Source organism: Mchenga conophoros, linkage group LG3 (genome assembly GCF_057382185.1).
Source record: "Mchenga conophoros isolate Kocher_MC1m ecotype Shallow Benthic linkage group LG3, M_conophoros_male_GT1.1, whole genome shotgun sequence".
NCBI classification, from domain to species: domain Eukaryota; kingdom Metazoa; phylum Chordata; class Actinopteri; order Cichliformes; family Cichlidae; genus Mchenga; species Mchenga conophoros.
Genome location: NC_140528.1, coordinates 72,991,834 through 73,014,419, shown reverse-complemented (window position 1 = coordinate 73,014,419; position 22,586 = coordinate 72,991,834). Strand labels below are relative to the sequence as shown.

General features: G+C 40.1%; 1 protein-coding gene and 1 pseudogene across 1 annotated transcript; one reads left to right on the top strand and one right to left on the bottom strand.

Annotated features, from left to right (window-relative positions):
• Positions 1 to 899: 899 nt before the first annotated feature.
• On the bottom strand, positions 900 to 4,999 carry LOC146580380 (serine/threonine-protein kinase Nek1 pseudogene; annotated as a pseudogene).
• Positions 5,000 to 9,928: 4,929 nt separating this feature from the next.
• LOC146580379 (serine/threonine-protein kinase/endoribonuclease IRE1-like) lies at positions 9,929 to 16,867 on the top strand. The gene is made up of 7 exons (XM_085269593.1): positions 9,929 to 9,985; positions 12,361 to 14,296; positions 14,382 to 14,545; positions 14,627 to 14,847; positions 15,089 to 15,218; positions 15,290 to 15,387; positions 15,594 to 16,867. The coding sequence occupies exons 2-7, from the start codon at positions 13,207 to 13,209 to the stop codon at positions 15,841 to 15,843; spliced, it is 1,953 nt and encodes a 650-aa protein (XP_085125719.1). The 5' UTR covers positions 9,929 to 9,985; positions 12,361 to 13,206; the 3' UTR covers positions 15,844 to 16,867.
• Positions 16,868 to 22,586: the final 5,719 nt, after the last annotated feature.

Genomic DNA, 22,586 nt, shown 5'->3' with positions numbered 1-22,586 from the left:
AGGCTGAGGGTCGCAGATGCCAACAGACTTAATAAACTAATCCGTAAGGCCAGCAATGTTGTGGGGATGGAGCTGGACTCCCTCAAGGTGGTGTCGGAGAGGCGGATGCTGTCCAAGATAAAGACAATGTTGGATAACACCTCCCACCCACTCCATGACATGCTGGTCAGTCACAGGAGCTCGTTCAGTGAGAGACTGAGATTACCGAAAAGCACCACTGAACGACAGGAAATCTTTCCTTTTTTTTTTTTTCTTTAAAAAAGGTTTTTATTTCATATAAAGTTCTGCAGTATTTAAATTTAGAAACAAAAATGATTTACTGTTAGCGTCGATATGACAAGTTATATCATCAGTACAACTCCTGCTCCACTCGTCACACCAACCACAGTCTTGCTACAGTTCCTTGGCAACATATACAACAGTCTCACTCACAAAAATGTTTAACTTTGCTTAATTTAACCCAAGCAGTACGAAACATGGAAAATGCCTTAGATATTATTTAACTTCTTATTTGGTGACAACAATCACAAGAAAAAGAGGCTGAACTGGTTTTGAATAAAATCCTCACCTGGTTAAAGTTCTGAAGCTGTGGTTGAGGATGGGACAGAAAGAGAGCACCTGAGAGGACCAGATCTTCACCCACCAAAGAGTCCAACTGAACCAACAACAATGTTAAACACAACAAAGTCTATGCTTTTAATCGTGACAACCCATGTGCGTCTTTCACTCACAGATGTGGACGAAACATTTACTTGATTTTGCAGTAAACTTTGGTTAACAACAACACATGTCTTTTTCCATAATGCACTTTTTAAAGAACACTGGTTAGAAAAGAGTGTCAGGTGATGATAGTCAAAGTATGAAGTACAGTCTTGAGTGTATTAGTTATACATCATGCAAGTGTGCCTGAAACACTGTTAAATGTGAGGCTGGGACACTTTATGCATAGATCCTTCTGCCGATCGTGTGTGTCACAGAAAGACATCAGATTGCTAGCAGATTGTCAAAGCTGCCAGCAGCTCCATTGCACGAAACATTACTCATCGTTATCTTCTTGATAAGCGCCATCTGCCATCACTAGATGAAGGATGTTGGGATACAGATGCTGGTGCTCAGTTCCCAGAATGCTTAGGACCAAACTGGAGCCCAGGTCAATATTCTCGTCCTCATCTTCATGTATGGCCTTAATCTTATTGTGGGCCTCAATGAACTTCTCAAAACCCATCTGCTGCTCCAGGTTGAACCGAAGCTCTTCCAGACGGCTGAAGATGCTGTCATGATGCTCCATCTCTCCGCTGCCATCCGAATGCCATTCTTCATTGAGCTGCCTGTTATTACTGTGGTTCTCCTCTCCCACACCATTGGTAAGCAATTCCCCTGCCTCCTCATCAGCAGGACTTCCATTTGAGCATTCCTCCTCCTCCTCCTCTTCTTCCTCCTCATCGCCTTCATCATCTTCCTCTTCTTCATCCTCATCTTCATCGTCATCATCGTCTACCGCCATCTGATTGTTGTCCTGATTGATTTCAGCTGCGATCCTGTTGAAAAGCTCCTGGTCTCCGCTCTCAGAAGGGTTTCGATTAAAGTCACCAGCTCCAACCTCCTCTTGCAGCAGTCTCTCCATGGATGCCCTGATGTCACGCAGATCTTCATCTTCATAAGCATCCTCTGTCTCAGACTGGTCATCATCTTTTCCTGCCTCATCCAGGTCCTCAATTTCCAGGTTGTTGTCTGGAGCAACGTTAGCCTCGCCAGTCACTGTAACGTCCTGCTGAGAGCTGAAGAGTCGACTCAGGTCTGGTAGAGAGCATGTCCGCAGCATCTTGGGGTTGTTGGCATCAAACATGCCTGTAGAAAGACCAATGAGGAGTGCATTCTGGTGTTTGGAGTGTAGAGGTGAGACAGAGCGTGAGCGAGAGGCCAGAGAGGAGGATGATTCATCCATGGAGGACTGGGCTGAGAGGATAGCTGGTTGGCAGTGTTGGGCTCTCTATTGCAGCAGCCATGGAGATTTCTTGATGTGAGGCCACATCTGTAGCTGCAGGACTCTCAGCCACTACAGGGGGTAACACTTCTTTAGGTATCTTCACAATGCCAGCTTCTGCTGTCATCTGGTTTAATTTAACAGGACTAGAAGACTCGTCCTCACATATGGTGAGAGTCTCCAGTGGCTGAGTGAGTGGCTGAAGTTGATGAAGCGCCTTGAGGCGACTTTTGTTGTGATTTGGCGCTATATAAATAAAATTGAATTGAATTGAATTGAATTGAAGTTCTGCCTCCTTAAGTACCTTCAGCACCTGAGAGTCTGGACTTGCTCCCCACATCTTCCTGGGAGCATCTTCCTGTAGCACAGCCATCTGTATAACTTCGCCCGCTGTTTGCTCAATGGTCATGAGTGATGTATCCTCTAGAGTTTGCTGAGCTGCAGAGAGGACAAGTGGAACTCCTGCCTCCCACTTCTTCCTGTCACCACCAGAGGACGGCCTACCATCTGGAGATGCTGAAGTGGTGCTTGCTGTGGCACACGTTTCCTCTAAAGTTTGCTGAGCCACGGGAAGTACAGGTAGCTCTGCTGCTTCCCACTTCTTCCGGTCTTCATTGGAAGAGGGGCGCTTGTCTGTATCAGACTGGTTTTGGGTTGGAGCAGGACTTGATTCTGCTGGGGCCGAAGGAGACTCCTCCACCTCCTCCACTGGGCTTTGAGCTTTAAGGTTCTGGTTAAGTCTGCGCAGAATCTGCTTCTTCTCACTCTGGATCATGGTTGCAGACTCTGGTTCAGGCAAGCTCTCCTTTAGTGGCGTCATTGCTCCAACGTTCTTTAGGGCAGCAGTCATGGATATAGCTTGGGGTGGAGGGTTTGGGTGTAGGCAGGGCTGGAGTTTTGGCAGCTGGTTCTGGCTGAGAGGGGCCTGGCTGTGGAAGAGGACTATCAGAGGTAGACGATACTGCTTCTGAGGCCACTATATTTGCTCCCACCATGCCACCTTTGACCCCTCGTGCTGCAAGATGGTCCTCCCATGCCCTTTTTTCTCTCTCATATGCTTCTCTCCTCTTCTTCTCTAGCTGCTCTTTCAGAAGAGCTGCACGGGCATTAGCTTGTGCTTTTAAAGCCTCTATCTTCTTTCTCCTGAGCTCGGCCTCCTCACTGCACTCCTGGCTGTCAGAACCATCGCTATCATACTTCTCTCCTCTGAGTCAAGCTTTGATCTGCTGGCGCTCATTGAAGTTCTGCAAGCGGATCTGTCTGAGCCTTGCCAAGTACTCCAGCTGTCCTTCAGCACGGGCTTTGTTGAGCATAGCTTCCCTCCTCCGCTGCAAAAACTCCTCAACTTGAAAGGCTCGCCCAACTGCCATTTGACCGCGCTGCCTGCTAATATGGGCTTGTTTGGAAACATGCTGCAGCCTGTGGAGTTCTCTCTTGATTACGTCATGGTCTAGTCGTCGAGCAGGGCCGTTAGGAAGCACTGTGCCTGCAGCAGCTGGTACACGAATGGGACTGCAAGGTCCAGCTGAGGAGCTCTCCCTGCTGACATCTTTAGGCGTCGGTCTAGCCATTTGGTCGAGGATTGCATGGTAGTGTTCATAAGAGCTTTTACCTGGGAGAGGAACTAGAGTAGAACCCTGAACAGCAGCAACATGTGCACCTCTCTTTCCACCTCCTACAAAACACTTTCTCTCTGGGCTGCTACCTCCACTAGAACTCAAGACATGCTTCCAGCCTTGTTCTCTAGCTTGGTTTATTCGATTGATCTTTTCCTTTTCATATCTCTTCATCTGCTCCGCTTTCAACATGAACATCTGCTCTCTCTGTTTCCTTTCTTTCTCAATCATCTCCATCCTCTTCTTTCTGATGCCATCCTCGTGTTTTTTCCTCTCTTCTTCCACTTGACTCACTCTTCTCTGGGGGGTTGCTGGGAGAAGGGCCGGTTTGTGTTTTCCAACTGGTTTCTTGTCTGCAGGCTTTCTGGCTCCATCTGGGACCTTCCTCACAGTTAAAGGCACTCCGTATTTGGCGGCTGGTTTTGTAATCTTCTGGGCTGAGGCTGATGGAACCTGTGCCACACCCAATTTAGGCTGCTTGTGAAGAAAAGTATGGCGAAATTCCTGAGCAATGATCTGTGGTGTGAGAAACTTCTCAATCCTGCAGGAGAGGAAAGGTTTGTCCAGTATGCTGTTGACTGAGGGTCGCTCTCGAGGGTCGCGTTTAAACAGCTGTGCAAGGAGAGATCGCACTTCTTGGGAGTAGTGACAAGACACAGGAGGGTACGACCCACGAATTATCTTAAGAACCAAGTTCTTCATGTTGCCAGCCTCAAATGCATGCTTAAGAGTGAACATTTCATACAGAACACACCCTAGGGCCCAAATATCACTTTTGTTATTGTATGGTTTATTTTCACAGATCTCTGGTGACAGGCAATATGGTGTTCCTATGCATGTTCTTGCCAGTTCTACAGTGCTGTTCAGCACCCTTGCAATTCCAAAGTCTCCAAGCTGAACTGTTCCATCTTTTGTCAAAAAGATGTTCTGTGATTTTATGTCTCTGTGGAGAATTTTTCGATCGTGTACATGCTTGAGCGCTAGGCAGATCTGCACAAACCAATCTGGGATTTGTGCTTCTGAGAACAGTACCCCTTTCTGAGAGTTGATCTTTTTGAATAGGTCTCCACCCTCGCAGTAGTCCATCACAATATACAGGCAGCCACCCTCTTCAAAAGATTCCTTATACTGGACGATGTTTGGATGACTCATGTTGGCAAGAACAGCAACTTCCTTCCGAGATTCCTGCCTCTCTTTGCTGGACATTCCAGATATGCCAATCTCCTTGATGACATATTGGTGTCCATGATCTTTGGATTTGACCAGGATAGCCTTTCCAAATGAACCTTCCCCAATTTTCTTCACCTTTTCGTACTTGTCCATGTTATTGGAATGACTGGCTCCACATGCTGGATCATTAGTCTTTTCTCGCTGCCTTTCTCATAGAGGTTTGGGTACCTGATACTGTCCTCGCACTCTCTATCAGGAAATCTTTCCTGCCTGTGGCCATCTCCCTGTACAACGCATCCACTTAACACACTGGTTACTGCTACAACTACACGTTTCTTTTCCAGCTATTTATTTATGAGTGACTTATGTATGTATATATATGTATATATTGTACTATTCTTAGTTAGCGTATTGTCTGTCTTGTCTTAATGTTGGTTTATGTTGGTTTATAATGGAGCACTGTAACAAAAAATAATTTCCCCCAGGGATCAATAAAGTATTCTGATTCTGACCAGTGGTAGCTCCTGAAGTGTGTGCACTGGGCTGATGAAGACAAAGAGGATCAGTTAAAGATATTTGGGTTCTTTTTTTTTTTCCCCCAAAGCTTCTGCTCTTTGTGTTTGTTTATTTTACATGAAGTTTTTGTTTATCCGATTTTTTTAACCAATTAAATGCAACTGTTCTTGCTCACAGCCCAACTTTAAGAAGAAGAATTACAAAAGAAAATGTTTTAATTAGACTCCGATTCTCAAATTGATATTACTGATTGGATCATATAGATGGAGTTTAGAACTTGATTTTTTTAGCCCATAGTTCCTGTATTTTGTCAACTGGAAAACACATAATGTATAATATAATAACTTTTTCATAATTATGGAATTATGAAAACAGTGGAAACATTTACTTTTTCTCCAGTAAATGAGGATAGTTTTCTTGGCAATATGAACAGCTGTATCTTGAATTTATCAGTATGCAAGTCCAAAGCCTGCTGGTATTATAATGTAGTGTTTCTCAGTTTTCAGTTTGTAAAGGCAGCAGCAGCATATTCTCGAAAAAAGTGTTTTATTTGAAATACAACACAACTTTTGTTTATTGGGGATATCAGTAAGAGACATCACTCTGTCAGTGAGGCTCTTCCTCTCTCCTTGTGAGAAAACTTGCATGATGTGTTGCAGCTGTAATGTTATCAGAATCTGTTTCCATTATGTGTCTTGTTTCTTTGTCTGATAGCATTTCCTGCCCATGTAATGGTGGATTTCCTGTTAACAAACTAGACCCATTTCAAATGAAGCTCCACATATAGAAGTGCCTCTCAGAAAGCACAGACTCTCTTTTGCATTTGCTGCCTCAGTTCTTCCATTTCTGTGTGGAAACTAATCTATAAACAGAAATGAAAGTATCCTTTCAAGAAAATGCATCATTACCACATGAAAAAGATCAAACAAACAAAAATCATGATAAGCATGATCAAGGAAGTGGCCAATTTTCTTGCAAAGATAACCCAGAGGCCCAGACAGGCCACCAAGACCATATAAGGTTAGACATATCCAGTTCTGGGAACACGCGTTCCCAAGCCTGGGAACACTTTAGGCCAGCTGAGAGATATAATCTCTCCAGTGTGTGCTGGGTCTGTCTAAATACATTCATTTTAATAAAAATTAAAAATGAGAAATGTTATATTTTGCTTTAACAATTGACCATGTTAATTGACATTGAAATGGTTTTAACTTTAATTATTTAACTTTAGAACATCCATAGGTGCACCTGAGCGGGATGTCCTTGGTTGCCAGTCTTGAAGAAAACGAGCACATATCCAAACATGAAAGATGCATGACCCGGATACTTATTTAACACTTAATGGAGCGCTGTGGAGAAAGCTGATTATTTCTTGTAGATAAACTAAATAAGTTAAGGTTTGTTGTTGTTGTTGGGGTTTTTGTGTGTGGCATTGTCACTGTAGCTACATTAGGGCTTCTTGATCAGAACGTCAGGGACACTGAGCTGTGCTGGCCCAAGTAAAATGACACCAGTGGCAGCTCCTGAAGTGTGTGCACTGGGCTGATGAAGACAAAGAGGATCAGTTAAAGATATTTGGGTTCTTTCCCCCCCCCCCAAAGCTTCTGCTCTTTGTGTTTGTTTATTTTACATGAAGTTTTTGTTTATCCAATTTTTTTAACCAATTAAATGCAACTGGTCTTGCTTACAGCCCAACTTTAGGAATAAAGGCAATTTTCGCATCATCAATAGTAGATCAGTTTCCATGTTTAAAGGACTGCCATGGCACACTATATGCAGGTATGTACACTTCAATGAATGGACACAACAATTGAAAAACCTGAATACTGGTCAGTATTTCAATCAGTATCATTGTGACCATAAAAAATAAATATACTCAATTCCAACATCTAAAAAATGTAAGCACATTATATGTCTTGATGCATGCTCAGTTATCCAGGTAAGTAAATCCCAAAAGGTTGATTCTGTTCATCTGGACATTTTCAGTGGAAGAAACGTTTCGTCACTCATCCAAGTGACTTCTTCAGTCATATGCACATTGTAGATGCATAAATAACATTTGTTTTAAATCTTTTGCGGAGTTGGCAAAAAGGTTTGTATAACCTTGTGACTGTATAAAGTATGTGAAACATGATACTTGATCTAACAGTACATTGCAAACATTCACAACCACAGACTGGTGTGCTTTATAGTTGTTTTGTCCTCTCTGAGCAAATGTCAAGCATAGTGTCCGAGCTCACCACTCCGGGATTACAGAGAACTGTATGCTCAACATTGTGAAGCCAATGTGAGCTCTAACTGGACAGATGGAAGGTTTGTCCAAGGCAACTGCTTCTGCCTGCAGCTTAGAGAACTCACACTGGAGCACATCCAGAGCACAGACGAGGAACTCGTGGGCATCCCGCACACAGACACACACAGAACAAAACACAGTTTCAGGTGCAAATGTACAAACAGAGATGAGTGTGCTGCGTAGTGCACAAAGACAGCTGCTTACTTTCTGATCGTCATCGTCAAACTCTTGATGAGACTTGGTGACTGTGTTTTTAAAAGCAGTCAGGACAGAGCTTTTGTGCCAGCTGTCATTGAAGCGGCTCACTCATGGAGCTGTGGACTCCACAGAGGGAACAAATCTACAACTTACACAGTGAAACCTGATTCAACTCAAATATTCAGACAAATGAGAAAACTGTGATTAAATGTAGCTCATATCCAATACACACCGTAGTGGAGGGAGTTTACACCTCCATCAGCCTCTCTAACATAATGATGTAATGCAGACCTGCTGTCAGTGTAAATCTCCAGGACATGTCAGCAAAATCAAATTTAATAAACTGAAATGGGGGACTTACCTAACACTAATATTTCATATAGTACTTCAATCCAATAATGAGTTCAAGGAGTTTGTTTTAAAATATGATTGAACAGAAAACCAAAATGCGAATGTGGAAATAACAGTAGCCAGCTGCTGCCACAAGATGGCGGCAAAGTAAAGGTTGGCTGCAAAGCTTTATGACAGAAGCTGTTTGATAAGAAAGCAGAGAGATCGCTTTACTTTGGGACATTTTGGTCAATGTGTATTATTACATTTGATTAAACAAGCACTGATTTTCCTCCAGGCTTTCTGAAGCTCTGTCAAAGTTTTTCTTTTCGGTCTTTTTCAGTCCAGTCCTTGTACCAAAAAGTTATCTCATGAAACTGGATGAATGGAGGACAAAAGAATATGTTTCAGATCTAAAAACCCCACTATCTACACCAGCTGAATAGCATCTGAAAGTCATGTCTTTAAGAAACAGACAGAAGTCTAGCAAAGTCTCCACACAGGACCTGAGAGATGCATCTGAACCATCAGCTGATTCATCTACTTTTCACTGAATCAGAAATGATCTCACTGCTGGAACATAGGCTCTGTCATGCTAATCATTGACTTTGAAGTTCCTTAGAATTGCAAACATTCATTATATGCTGTATTTCTGTGTTTTAATAAATCAATTACACCTGGCTAAAGATTTTTTGCACAGTACTGCATATATGATGTGATCCTGTCATCCTTCTGTTAACTGGTTTAAATAACAGAAAGAAAGAGGATTTCCCTTCAAAATCATCAATTTACATTCAGTTTGCAGGAGAACAAAGTGCTGTTTTTGAAGCACTTGCTGTCAGCAAGTGCTGGGTGTCTGGGGGGGCTTGGACCTCTTTCCTATCGGGGTGGGGCTCTTCCAGGGGGCGGGTCTGAGGATTTTTCTACCAGCTATTTTTGTCCAAAGTTAATTGAAACTTGTGTTATATTCATTTATTATTAAAGTGGGGTTCAGCAGGTGGGAGAACTCTAAAATCAGTCGTAGTGGCTCAGCAATGGAAAAAGAATCACAATTTCTACTCAGAGTTCCAGCAGATTTTCTTTGTGTACAGGCTGTGATCAGCTGATCTGGGCTGCTGGTGCTGAGCGAGAGAACACAACAAAGGCAAGGGAAGATTGAGACAATATATAAGACACACAAACAGCCAACAGGTGAGAAGACAGTTGAAACTAAAATAAAGAAACCGGGAAAGTAGAATTGAACACAAAGCACACGAGACACGAGACTTTCAGAATAACACAGGAAATAACTAAGACTGAAACCTGGGTTAAGACACACAAACTTGAAACAGACAAGAGAAACAAGAGAAAAGGAACAGAATGGAAATATAAAAGGAAGAGACAAATCTAACAACTAAAGCAAGCAGAAAACAAAAGGCACAGAATACAGGATCATAATAAGCACCAAGAAACTAAATAAAACTCTGTAACCACAAGGCTAAGTAACAATAAAGAATAAAGGACCAAAATACAAGATTATAAAAAACAAAAACTAGAAACCCCCTCATCATCCCCAAAATTCAAAACCCTGAGTACAAGGCCAAGGGACCATTACAGAACATTGGAGGTTTACTCTTCGAAAAACATGTTACCAACTGTAGCAGGATGTTTGCTGCCAGCAAAATCTTCATATTTGATAATACCACTGTAAGGAATAAATCATTAACCTGCAGGCTAGGTTGGCAGCAGCAGTACAAAAATATCTTGTATCCTGACATACACTCAACCCCTCCCACTCCCTATCTAACAATTTTGCTGTATGTGTTATATAAATGGGAGGAGCCGGAAGATACCTGAGACCTTGACTTAAATGTAACAGCTGTACTTTACGTCGACGCTGTAAGTTCATTTCCTTACAATCCTCTGATTGTTGTTTAAGTTGTTGTTGTTTTTTAGCTTTATTGAGAAAAGACTGAAAAAACTGGGAGAGAGAGCAGAGGGCAGACAGGCAGTAAAAGACATTGGGGTGGATTTGTTTCCGGGCTCTGCTATAGCCTTACAGCATGTGGGTCACATGCTCAGTCAGGCCGTAATGATCGATGTAGCGGTTCCGAATGACAGCAATATCAGGAAGAAGGAACACGAGAAGCTGGAGAAATACCAAGGGCTCAGAGAAGAGCTCGAGAGGATGTGGAGGGTGAAGGTAACGGTGGTCCCCGTGGTAATCGGAGCACTAGGTGCGGTGACTCCCAAGCTAGGCGAGTGGCTCCAGCAGATCCCGGGAACAACATCGGAGATCTCTGTCCAGAAGAGCGCAGTCCTGGGAACAGCTAAGATACTGCGCAGGACCCTCAAGCTCCCAGGCCTCTGGCAGAGGACCCGAGCTTGAAGGATAAACCGCCCGCAGGGGCGTGCAGGGTGTTTATATATATATATATATATATATATATATATACACACACACAAAAGTATTGTAAAATAATCTCTGCTTGCTTAAGAAAAGCACTGAGCTAACGGGGAGTGTTGGGTTGTAATTTGATCCCATTTGCAATGTTTGGGTTGGTATGAGGGGCCGTACAAGCCAAAATTCATACTTTCACTCTCACATACATAATATTCTTCTTTCAGGCACATGTATTGTCACTCTCACATACATATATTTTCACTCTCACACACATATATTCTTCTTTCACACACATATATTTTCACTCTCACGTAGTTTTATTTTAATTTTTATATTTAGATATTTTTATTCTCATGTTTACACATTTTCATTACTACTTACTCGACAAATTAACTGCAATACTAGCAAAGAAAGCAGGATGACTTTGAACAGCTTCATTGCTTGGTTCTTCTGGTTTAGGTCTGGGTATGTCAAGTAAGTTCTCCAAGTGTATTACATTTCCTGGTTTAAGAATAACTTCCTGCTTAAAGGATTAACGTCCTGTGTTAGGAAATGCAGATGTGAATGTCAGAGTGTATGTATGCAAGGGTAAAGGATAAACACTGGGATTGTATGTATATATGAGTATAGGAGTACAAATATATATGTGTTGAAAGGTAAAGTGTATGTATATATATGTATGACTAGAAAGGGCTGCACCTGCAAGGAGAATAAATATATGTCAGCATAAAAATATGTAGCATTAAGAAAAATAGAATACATGTGTGTGAAAGGAAGATTAATGGATTTATGTGAGAGTGAATATACATGGATATGAAATAAGAATAAAGGTGTGCGAGATGACAATATATGTATGTGAGAGTGAAAATATATGTATGTATGTGAGAGTGACAATACATCAGAATCAGAAAGGGTTTTATTGCCAAATGTTGAGCAGGTTTACAACATTAAGAAATTGCTGCGGTGCTTCAGTGCAAACATACTGTCATAGAAAATAAAAATAAGAATACATGTGCCTGAAAGAAGAATATATCAGAATCATCAGAATCAGAATACTTTATTGATCCCTGGGGGAAATTATTTTTTGTTACAGTGCTCCATTATAAACCAACATTAAGACAAGACAGACAATACACTAACTAAGAATAGTACAATATATACATATGTATACATACATACATACATACATACATACATACATACATACATACATACATAAGTCACTCATAAATAAATAGCTGGAAAAGAAACGTGTAGTTGTAGCAGCAAACCGTGTGTTAAGTGGATGCGTTGTACAGGGAGATGGCCACAGGCAGGAAAGATTTCCTGTGTCGTTCAGTGGTGCTTTTCGGTAATCTCAGTCTCTCACTGAACGTGCTCCTGTGACTGACCAGCATGTCATGGAGTGGGTGGGAGGTGTTATCCAACATTGTATGTGTATGTGAGAGTGAAAGTATGAATTTTGGCTTGTACAGCCCCTCATAGGTTGGGTTATGTTTGTTCACTTTGTTCAACAAGGAAGTTCAAAGTTTAAGTGGTATGGCAGCCCTTGTCTAAGATATCATTGTTAAGAATATACTTCAGTATCTTAGGAATTTTGCGATTAAGGACCCGTGTAAATTGTCTCCAAATACAAATGTACTACTTTATATTGTAATATAACATTACATCGTCTGCTGCCCTCATGACCCAGCCCCATATAAGCGGAAGAAGATGGATATTGCATTTATTATTTGTGTCCAAATCTGTTGCTCTCTATTCCAAGTTGATATTTTTGCGCAGAGTTTTGTTTAGGTTTCTGAAACCAAGTTTAAAGCAGAACCAAATTCAGTATCACTTTGCTAATATTAATTCTTTCTCTCTTCCACAGGCAAGCAAAGAAATGAATTTTCCAGTGGCACAGTTTCAACTGACACTCCCCCAACCAACAGACACACATCCTGTAGTACAGTGTATATTTAACGATAACTGCAAAAAGCTCAAGAAATTACTGAGGGACAATGACATTAATGGACTTTACCCTTCTAGAGAGTGGAAGGAATGCATAACACCATTGATTGCTGCTGTTGTAAAACACAGCAGAGATTTATGTACTTATCTCTTGAAACAAGGTGCAGACCCAAATAAACCTTCTCAATATGGCTGGACACCTTTGCATTATGTCTCACTTTCCAAGGCTCCACTTTTTTTTGTGGAGAAACTTCTAGAAGCAAAGGCTGATCCAAATGGATGCCATGATTTCACACCACTACTTACTGCTGCCACCAATGACAGAGAAGATGTTGTAAATGTGCTTCTTTCTGCTGGTGCACCGGTAGCACTCTTACCTGTAACTCATCCTGAGCATCCTGTTCAAAACAGAAGATTATCTGAGATGATTCATAAAATTGCATCCAAAGGAAATGAATTCTGTTCCAAAATCAAATATTTTTTGGATGCTACAATTGCTATTTCCGAAAAAACACCTGAAGAAGTCTTCAGAACTTTTAACAGTCAGATGCTGTTGGAAGATCCTCAGAACCATATAACCATGATTGAACTTCTCTTTACTGTTACAGGGCCAGGTGCAGATAAATACTGCCAGGCGTGTATTAAATGGCTAAAGGAAACTGGAAATGTGAACACTTAAATTGCACGTGCAGCCAGTCGTTTTCCAAACATCACTAAGACACATGTAAAGCTGGCAGTTAAAAGTTTAAATGCAGTCTTCTGTACAATGGATGACATAACAAATGAGCATGCAGTAGCTATAGTTCCACAACTACTGAAACAGCTTGACTCAAAAGACAGTGGTGTTTGTGAAGCAGTGTTGCAAACACTGTATGTGATAACACAGAAAACAAAAGGCACACAGGACTGGGACTTAGACTTTTTCGAGAAGTTATGCAGAACAGTCGCCCCTTTTGTAAATGAGAAGCTCTCGACTAACATCAGGGTCTATACATACGGTATATTGGCAAACCTACGGTTAATCGAACAGGCAGCTAACATTTTTACATCAGTGGGTGTAACTTCAGTGCCCGAGGACATACTGACATCAGCTGATATGAAAATGAATGAAAAGCTGAAAGAGGTGCTGAGAAGTCTGAAAGAATATCTGAGCAAACCAAACTCAGAATGTGAGGGAAATGCAGCATCGTCTGTGGCCAAGAAGAAAAAGAAAAGGAAAAAGAAAAAGAAGGAAAAGACACAAAAGCAAGAAGACCCAAATGCTGAAGTTTCCACTGCAGCAACTGATCCAACAACAAAAGTTCCTGTTGTAGAATCAACTTCAAATGTGAAGCCTTTTGAATACAGCACCATTGAAAAATCTGAAAAACTAAACTGGGATCCAGTCAGCAAGAGGTGGAAGGACAAACTGGAGATGCTTGCTGGCTCAGATGACAGTAAAATATCCAGAATCAGAAGCATTATTTATGTGAATGATGCAGAATTCAGAATAGCGAAGGGAAGTGATGGTACTGAAGTCTTCTTGGGGCTGAGAGAGGACGGCACAGAAGTTGCCATTAAGAGAATGTCTAAAAGCAACTATGAAGTGCTGAAGAACGAAGAAGTAATTCTACGACATCCTGAACTCGATCATCCTTATATCGTACGATATGTTGATGCTGCAGAGGACGAGAACTTTGGATATCTTTGTCTGCAACTTTGTGAATACACCCTGGAAGAATATATCAGGAACAATGACCATGACCCAGTGATGTTAAAGAAACTTGTCAAACAAGTTCTTGAAAGTTTAAAGGTGCTTCACTGTCAAAATCCTAAAATTCTCCACCGAGATCTCAAACCCCAGAACGTTTTGATTGGTAAGACATGTTTGACATTCAAGACAAAAACATTTTAATTTATGATTACCAGATATGATTTTATTTCACATAATTCCTCCTGCAGATGTTACTGGGAGGGCAAGATTAGCTGATTTTGGCATAAGCAGACGCTTACTCAAAGGCCAAACAACTTTACGTACACGCAGTGCAGGAACCAGATGCTGGATGGCCCGAGAGACTTTAGCAGAAGAATCTGTGATATCATACAAGTCAAGCACAGACATCCAGGTAAAGTCTGAACACAAACTTGATTAACTGAAAAATGGCTTGGTAATCATACCGAAACTGATAATATGTGTTGTTATTAAGGTGGCAGGGATGCTGATCTATTATATCCTCTCTGGAGGCCACCATCCATTTGGCAAATCCTTTGAATGTGAGTTCAACATTCACAGAGGGAAGTACAGTTTGGATCACATTCAAGATGAGGTGGCAAAGGATCTCATCGAGTGGATGATCAACAAAGAGCCAAAGGACAGACCCAAAGTAGAAGAATGCTTAAACCATCCCTTCTTCTGGACTTCTGAAAAGTGAGGGAATTATTGACAATTAATAAAAAACATATTTTTAAATTCTTGATTTCTGCCTGTCAAAGAGGGATACAGATGTTCATGTTAGAACAAACTGATCAACCTAGTTAAGCAAAATGTTCTGCTAATGCTAAATCCTTTTATTACATACTTCTCCTTAAAATTTTAAATGCTCAATGCAGTTTTTTTGTATTTATTTATTATTATTTTTTGTATTTATTTTTAATAATTTCCTTTCCAGGAAAACTGAATACTTGAGAAAGATCGGCAACAGAGACGACGTTGCAAACTATAGAAAGGCTGAACAGGAGCTGATTGATTCTGTAGAAAAATGTGCCGTGGACGGATCCTTTAAGCAGTGGAAGAATAAGGTGACTGTAACATCAAATATCAAATGTCTAGATTCCTAAAATCCGCTTCATAACGAATGTTTTTGTTGCAGTTTCCACAAGAGCTGGTTCAGAAATTGGAAGGTAAAAAGCCCTACACTGAAAACACGTTGGGATTACTGCGCTTTATACGCAATCTCCATGAGCATTAGTGAGTTAAACTAATTTACAAGTGACTCTATCTATCTATCTATCTATCTATCTATCTATCTATCTATCTATCTATCTATCTATCTATCTATCTATCTATCTATCTATCTATCTATCTATCTATCTATCTATCTATCTACCAACCAACCAACCAACCAACCAACCAACCAACCAACCAACCAGTAATAAAACCTTCCTTGTTCACAGTCCCAAGGAAGCAGCCCAAATTGATGTTCTGGCATTGTTTCCTGATCTCTTTGGGTGTGTTTACACATTTGCAAAAAACCAAGGCTGGAATTTAGAGACACCATTAAAGGAAATGTTTCAAAGAGAAGACAGCGAGGATATTAGCACAGTTTTGATGATGCCATCTAAAAGCACGGAGGAGTCCCTCGGTGTCCCCGTTCAAGAGTCTCAAACCAGTGAAGTCAAAGTTGTCAGCAGCCATAAAAAATAAAATAATAACTGCCAGTAGTAGCAGAGATGTCATGTCGGTGTGCCTCCTGCTGCTCTGTTAGTTCTTAAGGCATCACGACAGAAGACACTGATCTGCTGTGGTGATCCACATGTTTGCACATAGTTGCTGTTCCTCACACAGCCCTACATTTTACCAGCACTAATAATGCACCAACTTGAAGTTAGATTTGTGCCTTCATGGATTGTCAATGGATTTTAGACACGGTGTATGATTTATACTGTCTTGTGTGAAACAAGTGCCTGATGTTTTGAAAAAGTAGTTATTGATTTTTAAAAGTATGAAAGAAATAGATTAGAATTACAATTGTCTGAGTCTCTTTATTTTAATTTTGTTTTTGTGAGGTTGTGTACTGTATTCACACACAGTTATGCTACTTTTGTTTTCTGTTCTCTTTTAGGTTGTAGTTTCTAATTCATTCATACATTCATTAAGAAACACAAGAAGACTTGGTAAGACGGTAGCAAACAGAGGTCTAGCTCTAGAAAAAAATACCATTATATTTTTATTCAGTTAATCTTCATTGTAATGTTAATGTAGCCAGGTGGAAGGTCGATATTATGGGACATGCCACTGGATGGCGCTGTTTCTTTGGGGGTCATGCACTGTATGTATTTGAGTTCACACTTGTATTATACTATCTCTGTGGGTAAGAGGGAAAATGTACCTTGTTAACAGTTTAATCTTGGCTCTGTATTTTAGCAGGAGAAGCCATGTTTGTTTTATTTCTGTATGCGTTTATATCAGACACAAAATGATGCTAGACGTCCTTGAGTTCCAGATGCTGATAAAGTTGGGGAAATAACCTGCAGTAGCAGTGGGTTACCAGTGCACAAAGCTGTTACTGGATAAGAACTGTCTGTAACAATTTTATTTCTTTATTTTTACAACCTTTCCTTATTTTCTTCTGAGCGCTTAGTTTATCATTCAGATTAAAAGAACCCCAAATATAATCTGTGTTCTGGGCTGGTTAATATAGCCAGGCTACATTAACTCATGTGTGTGTGTGTGTGTGTGTGTGTGTGTGTGGGGGGGGGGGGGGGGGGGGGTTTGAGGAACAGATATAGAGACATTTTTGATTTCTTCCACAAATACAAAGGTAATAAAGGAGCAGCAGTTTACACTATTATAGTTTTAAATACTTCCATTTCTGATCGCAGCCTTTCACAGATTATAAACAGAATAAATACGTTGGACATGCCTTTTGCTTTGTGGAAATTACCTCGAGCCTATGACAGATTCAAACTGTACAAACATGTATGTCACATAGTAATTGAAAAAATCTTTGTACTTAATATTAAGAGCCACAAGTGGCTTTAGTAAATATTAAGAGTTTGAGATTTTAACCATGCAGGGTTATTTTTTCTAGTGAATGGTACTGCAAATTTGCAACACATATACATTACACATATTTAAGAAACATGATTTCGTATTTTGTTTCTCGTCATGTTTTCTAAAGCAAAATATAAAGTAAACAGTAGATTGATTCTTTCTGTGTAAAATCTGTAAAACTGACTGTAGGACGTGTCCCTTCATGTTTTTTTTTTTTTGTTGAATTTTAAATCTTTTCACCACAATACAAAGTAAAAGTAAAGCCTAGCTTTCTTTTGTTTTAGCTATTTTGCACTTTAAAGGTCTGAGAACTAAAATATAAACTACACTTTAAGTTTAATTATTATTACAAGATAGTTACAAGATAATGCAAACATGTTGAGGGATTGGCTGTGTTTGTTCAGTGAGAGAAAGAAAACAATTTTCACTTGGAGTTGAAAACTAATGTGTACGCTTATGCCTGCATTTTTATTTTGTTAAATACAAACAACATTGTAGCAAAAGTGCTGCCACGTGTCTGGCCAGAAAGAGCTGTTTATTTGGTAGTTCAATGAAACTACTGTACTACACTGCTGAGTGACTGTCTTCTGCTTGTCAAATACATTTCATTGCAATGTTGACCCTGTGCTAACTTGCATATGACTAATGAAACTGAAAGGCTTCAGATAGTTAAGTGGGAAAAAAATTGCGTTCATGTTTGCAATTTTGTCTTGTTACACAATATTTTGAATTAAATGGAACAAACAAAACACTACATTTTAGGAAATATTAATGGGTGTTTTTGTGTTTGTTTTTTGTACTACTTGGACACTAAAGTGGCCCTTCAATGAGATGATGGTGCCAGAAGTGGCCCGTAGCTCATTTGAGTTTGAGACCCCTGCTTTAGATTATATTACATACAGAAAAAAGTACTGGTTTATTATTTTAGTGGGCAAAAGAGTCAAGATTGGATCTAAAGGATGTAAATATGTCTGTGAAGGTTCTCAGTCATCCAGGTCATCGTAGTCAAAGGAGCTTGCAAAGAAAAGCGTCTGGACTTCTTTAAGTTACTTGAAGACGTTTCACCTCTCATCCGAGAAGCTTCTTCAGTTCTAAGGTCAAATGGTGGAGAGTCCCAGATATAAACCTAGTGGGAGTTTCCCCCCACAGAGGGACAAAAGGACCCCCTGATGATCCTCAGGCGATTTTCTTTGCAAGCTCCTTTGACTAAAGGATGTAAATGGAGAAGCACAGTGCATTTCTACTCAGTCTGAACACTCGACACAGCCTCATTCACACAGCTGCACACACATGATTAGGGGAAACTCAACGTTCAGTATCTTCTTTTTTCATCAAAAGACTTTCTCTGTATCTCTGCTCTGTTTGTTTTTGACTTGAAACACTAAATAAAAGTTTTACTACACATCTGTCTCTATTGTTTAATCAGCAGCTGTAATACTAAACTGTCCGAAATTTAAAAGTCTACATTTAGTAGATTTAGAGATATTTATTTCACCACTTTTAGTTAATGATACTTTATAAACCTATTCTGCTGTTTAACAAAGACAGTATCATCATGTTTAAAGCACTTTTAAATCTGACAGCAGCACTCAGTTCTCCTGCACATGTGTGATCTTGGAGTGAACTGAAGGTTCAGATGCATCTCTCAGGTCCTGTGTGGAGACTTTGCTGGACTTTGTCTGTCTGTTAAAGATGTGATTTTCAGATGCTATTCAGCTGGTGTAGATAGTGGGGGTTTAGGTCTGAAACATCTTCTTTTGTCCTCCATTCATCCAGTTTCATGAGATAACTTTTTGGTACAAGGACTGGACTGAAAACGACTGAAAAGAAGAAACTTTGAAAGAGTTTTAGAAGCCTGGAGGAAAAGCAGTGCTTGTTTAATCAAATGTAATAATACACATTGTTTAAATGTCCCAAAGTAAAGAGATCTCTCTGTGAACCTTTAATTCATCACCCTCTTGTGGCAGCAGCTGGCTACTGTTATTTGCACATGTGCATTGTGGTTTTTTATCCCATTATAATTTAATACAAAACCCTTTAATTAAATTAGTGAGTTAAAGTAATATGAGAAATATTAGTGAGCGATTAGAAAGCGAGCTGAAAACAAAGCTTGATAAAGCACTACAAAGAAATGACCAGATTCTTCAAGAAAAAGAACAACTGGAAATAAACCAGAGAGAAATGCGGTGCCAACTCCAAAGCTTGAAGTAAAACTTGATAAAACTGCAGTGCACAAGCAGAAATATCAAGAGCTGCTTCAAGAGAAAGAACAACAGGACATAAAGCAGAAAGAAGACAAACGTTTACTCCTGCACTTTGAGAGAGAAAACCAAAAGTTGCAAGAACTTTACAAGAAAATGAACTACAAAGCAACTGAGATGGAAAGAGAGAAGGAGAAACTGCAAAAACAGTGCTCAGTGATGCAGAGTCAGCTCAATGACATGCTGACAAAAAACACCGAACTCAAGGAACTTTCAAACACCTTGAAGCGCAAAAACACTGAGGTGCAGCTGCTAAAGCAGCAGCTCGAGAAAACAAATGAAGACCTGCAGTGCAAACTTCAAGAAACCGAGAGGAAAAGTCAGCAGTTAGAAGACACTCACAACAAATTACAAGAGCGTTATACAGAGATGCAGGAGGCAAAGGTAATGCAGGAGGAAACATCTAATGAGTTGAAAGGAAGGCTTGAAGACAAACAAGCCGAATTAGAAGAAGTGGAGAAAACATGCAGGAGACTTGAGAAGGAGAATACCGAAACAATCGATCAGCTGAGAACCCTCATCCTAAAGAAAAAGGTTCTCGTGGAAAAGCTCCTGGAAAAGAAGAAGAAACGCTTCTGCTTCTTCTGGAGGAAGGACACTCCTGCTTTTTCTACTCTTTCTACTTTTTCCACTGCTGATGTCACCTTGTCTTCCTCCACCTCTGTTCCATCGTAATTTTGACCTCCCCTCTCCCTCTCTCCTGACACCTTGACACCTCTCCCTCCCCTAGCTCCCTAGAACTCCTAACACCTGTCCCATCTCCCTCCCCCCTCTCTCTCTTTTCACCCTCACCCCCCAACCAGTCCCGACAGTTGACTGCCCCCTCTAGAGCCTGGTTCTGTCATAGGTTTCTTCCTTTACAGGGAGTTTTTCCTATCCACTGTCGCACCTAGTGCTTGCTCAGAGGGGATTATTGGGGCTTTCTCTCCTCTATCTCTTTCCTCCTTTCTATCCCTTTCTTTTACCCTCTACTTTACCCCCCCCCAACCACCTTTCTATTTCCTCAATAATTTAATAATAAACACAATTGGCTGCATTTTAAATGTGTCTGATCAATGTCTTCATTCAAGAATGAATTGTCTTTGTTACGGAGTCATGTGTATTTTGTATTTTCCTCGGGCTGGTGATCCTCACAGTTGTTCAGCCAAGAATTCCAGATTAGCAGCAATAACTTCAATTCATTGACATTTGCAAGCATTCCTTTATACACAGCATTTCAGTCAGGTCGAGGTCTGGCCCTTCCAAACAAGCCATACTTGTTTGGTCTTTTTCTAATTAAACTGTCATGAACGTTAACATTTAACATGCTGTCTGAGGCCTGTAGAGGCTCATTGCCTCATTCGCTAATGCACAAGTTTAATTCAAGGTAAGCAGAGTTTTATTGTCAACCCAACAACATGCACTCAAGTATACAGTGCGACGAAATATCATCGTCCTGGATCAAAGGTGCAAACTGTAAAAATAAAATGGGAAAATTCAAATATACATACATACTTACAACTATTCAGAAATAAGATAATCTAAGAGTAAGTACAACAGTATTGTACTTGAATACAGAGGGAGTAAGAATAGAAAACAATGACAATAAATAAATACAATAGTACACAGAATAAATACAACAGACAGAGTCGATCAGTACAATACAGGGTAGTGCAAGAATTGGTCTTGAAATGCAGTCGCTGCTTAGCTCTTTTTGTCACTGATTTGGTGTTGCTGGTCCAGGACAGGTCCAGGGGCGGATCTAGAGAAATTTTCCTAGGGTGGCATGGAAATCAAATGGGGAGGCAGAATCTGGTAGTCTTTTTTAAAACACATATGCAGGTGTTACATATGGTTAATATGCAGTAAGTATACACATGTTTCATATAAATATGGTCTATAACTTAATTATTTTCTATAGCCCACAATTAAATATTTCAGTTACATTAAAAAATTTGAATTTGAATTTTAATTTTATGTACTGTATAATAAATAAATATGTACCCAATAAGTATAAAATCCAGAAAGCTACACAACATTGGGCAAACGTAAGTCTAACTAAATCTTAGTAATATTTATGTTTTCTTTTTACTGTAAAAACCACAGACATGTTTAGTAAATTATTTTTCCTAACTTGAAATGCAAATATAAATTGTAAATTTGTAAAAAAAATTATGTAAACATTTTGTAAATAATAAAATTATATGCAACTATTCATCTAAAAATGCAGCCAATACACCGGTGTTCGCTTTTTGGTAAAGCCATTTAAAAAATACTGCTTAATTAAAGTGAAAGAACAATCATGTGTCACAATAAGACGCCCCACAAATTTTTTCTGCCAGTAAAAAAAAAAAAAAGAAAAGAAAAAAAACTGTCTACCACAAGACAGAGAAGAACATCACAGGGAGAAACCCTGCAGGCCTGACAGCAGGAGGTGTATCACTCCTTCTGTTTTCCACCTGGAGACAGTGTTCACACTGCATCCTCACGCTGCTGCAGGATTGCTCTCCCCCCGCTTCAGGACACCTACACCAGGAGATGCCGGACTAGAGCAGCGCAGATACTGAAGGACCCATCCCATCCTGGCAACATCATCCATAAGTGACTGAGACAGGACTCTCTTCCAGACACTCTAAACCCACCGGCACAATGTACATTTCAAATTCCTTTAATTTTAAATATGTTTATATTTTCTATTCTGTAAAATAGTCAGATTGTCTATTCTTATTTAATTCACTTAATGTACAGAATTCACCTGCTCGCTGCATACATGCTACTACTGCACATTCACCTAATGTATATATTATATATATAATGTTCTTCCTATATACCCCCCCCCCCCCCAAATAAAGAACCTTGCACCTTGAACCTTGAACCTCACTGATACACAAAACAAAACGACTACACAACACACTAACTAACACACCAACTGTACGCTAAACGTCACAAATCTCGAACATCTCAAAACTCGTTCGCTCTCTATCACTCGATCACTCGCTCTGTCTCGCTGCCGTTTACATCACCTGGGCTGAGGCAGTCCAAAAATCCCACTTTGATCAATCAAGTGTTTTTCAGATATTCTGCCACCCCAACCATTTGATACAAAGGAAACTCTCCCTGGTGTGACACCAGTTTAATGTTTCATTGTATAAC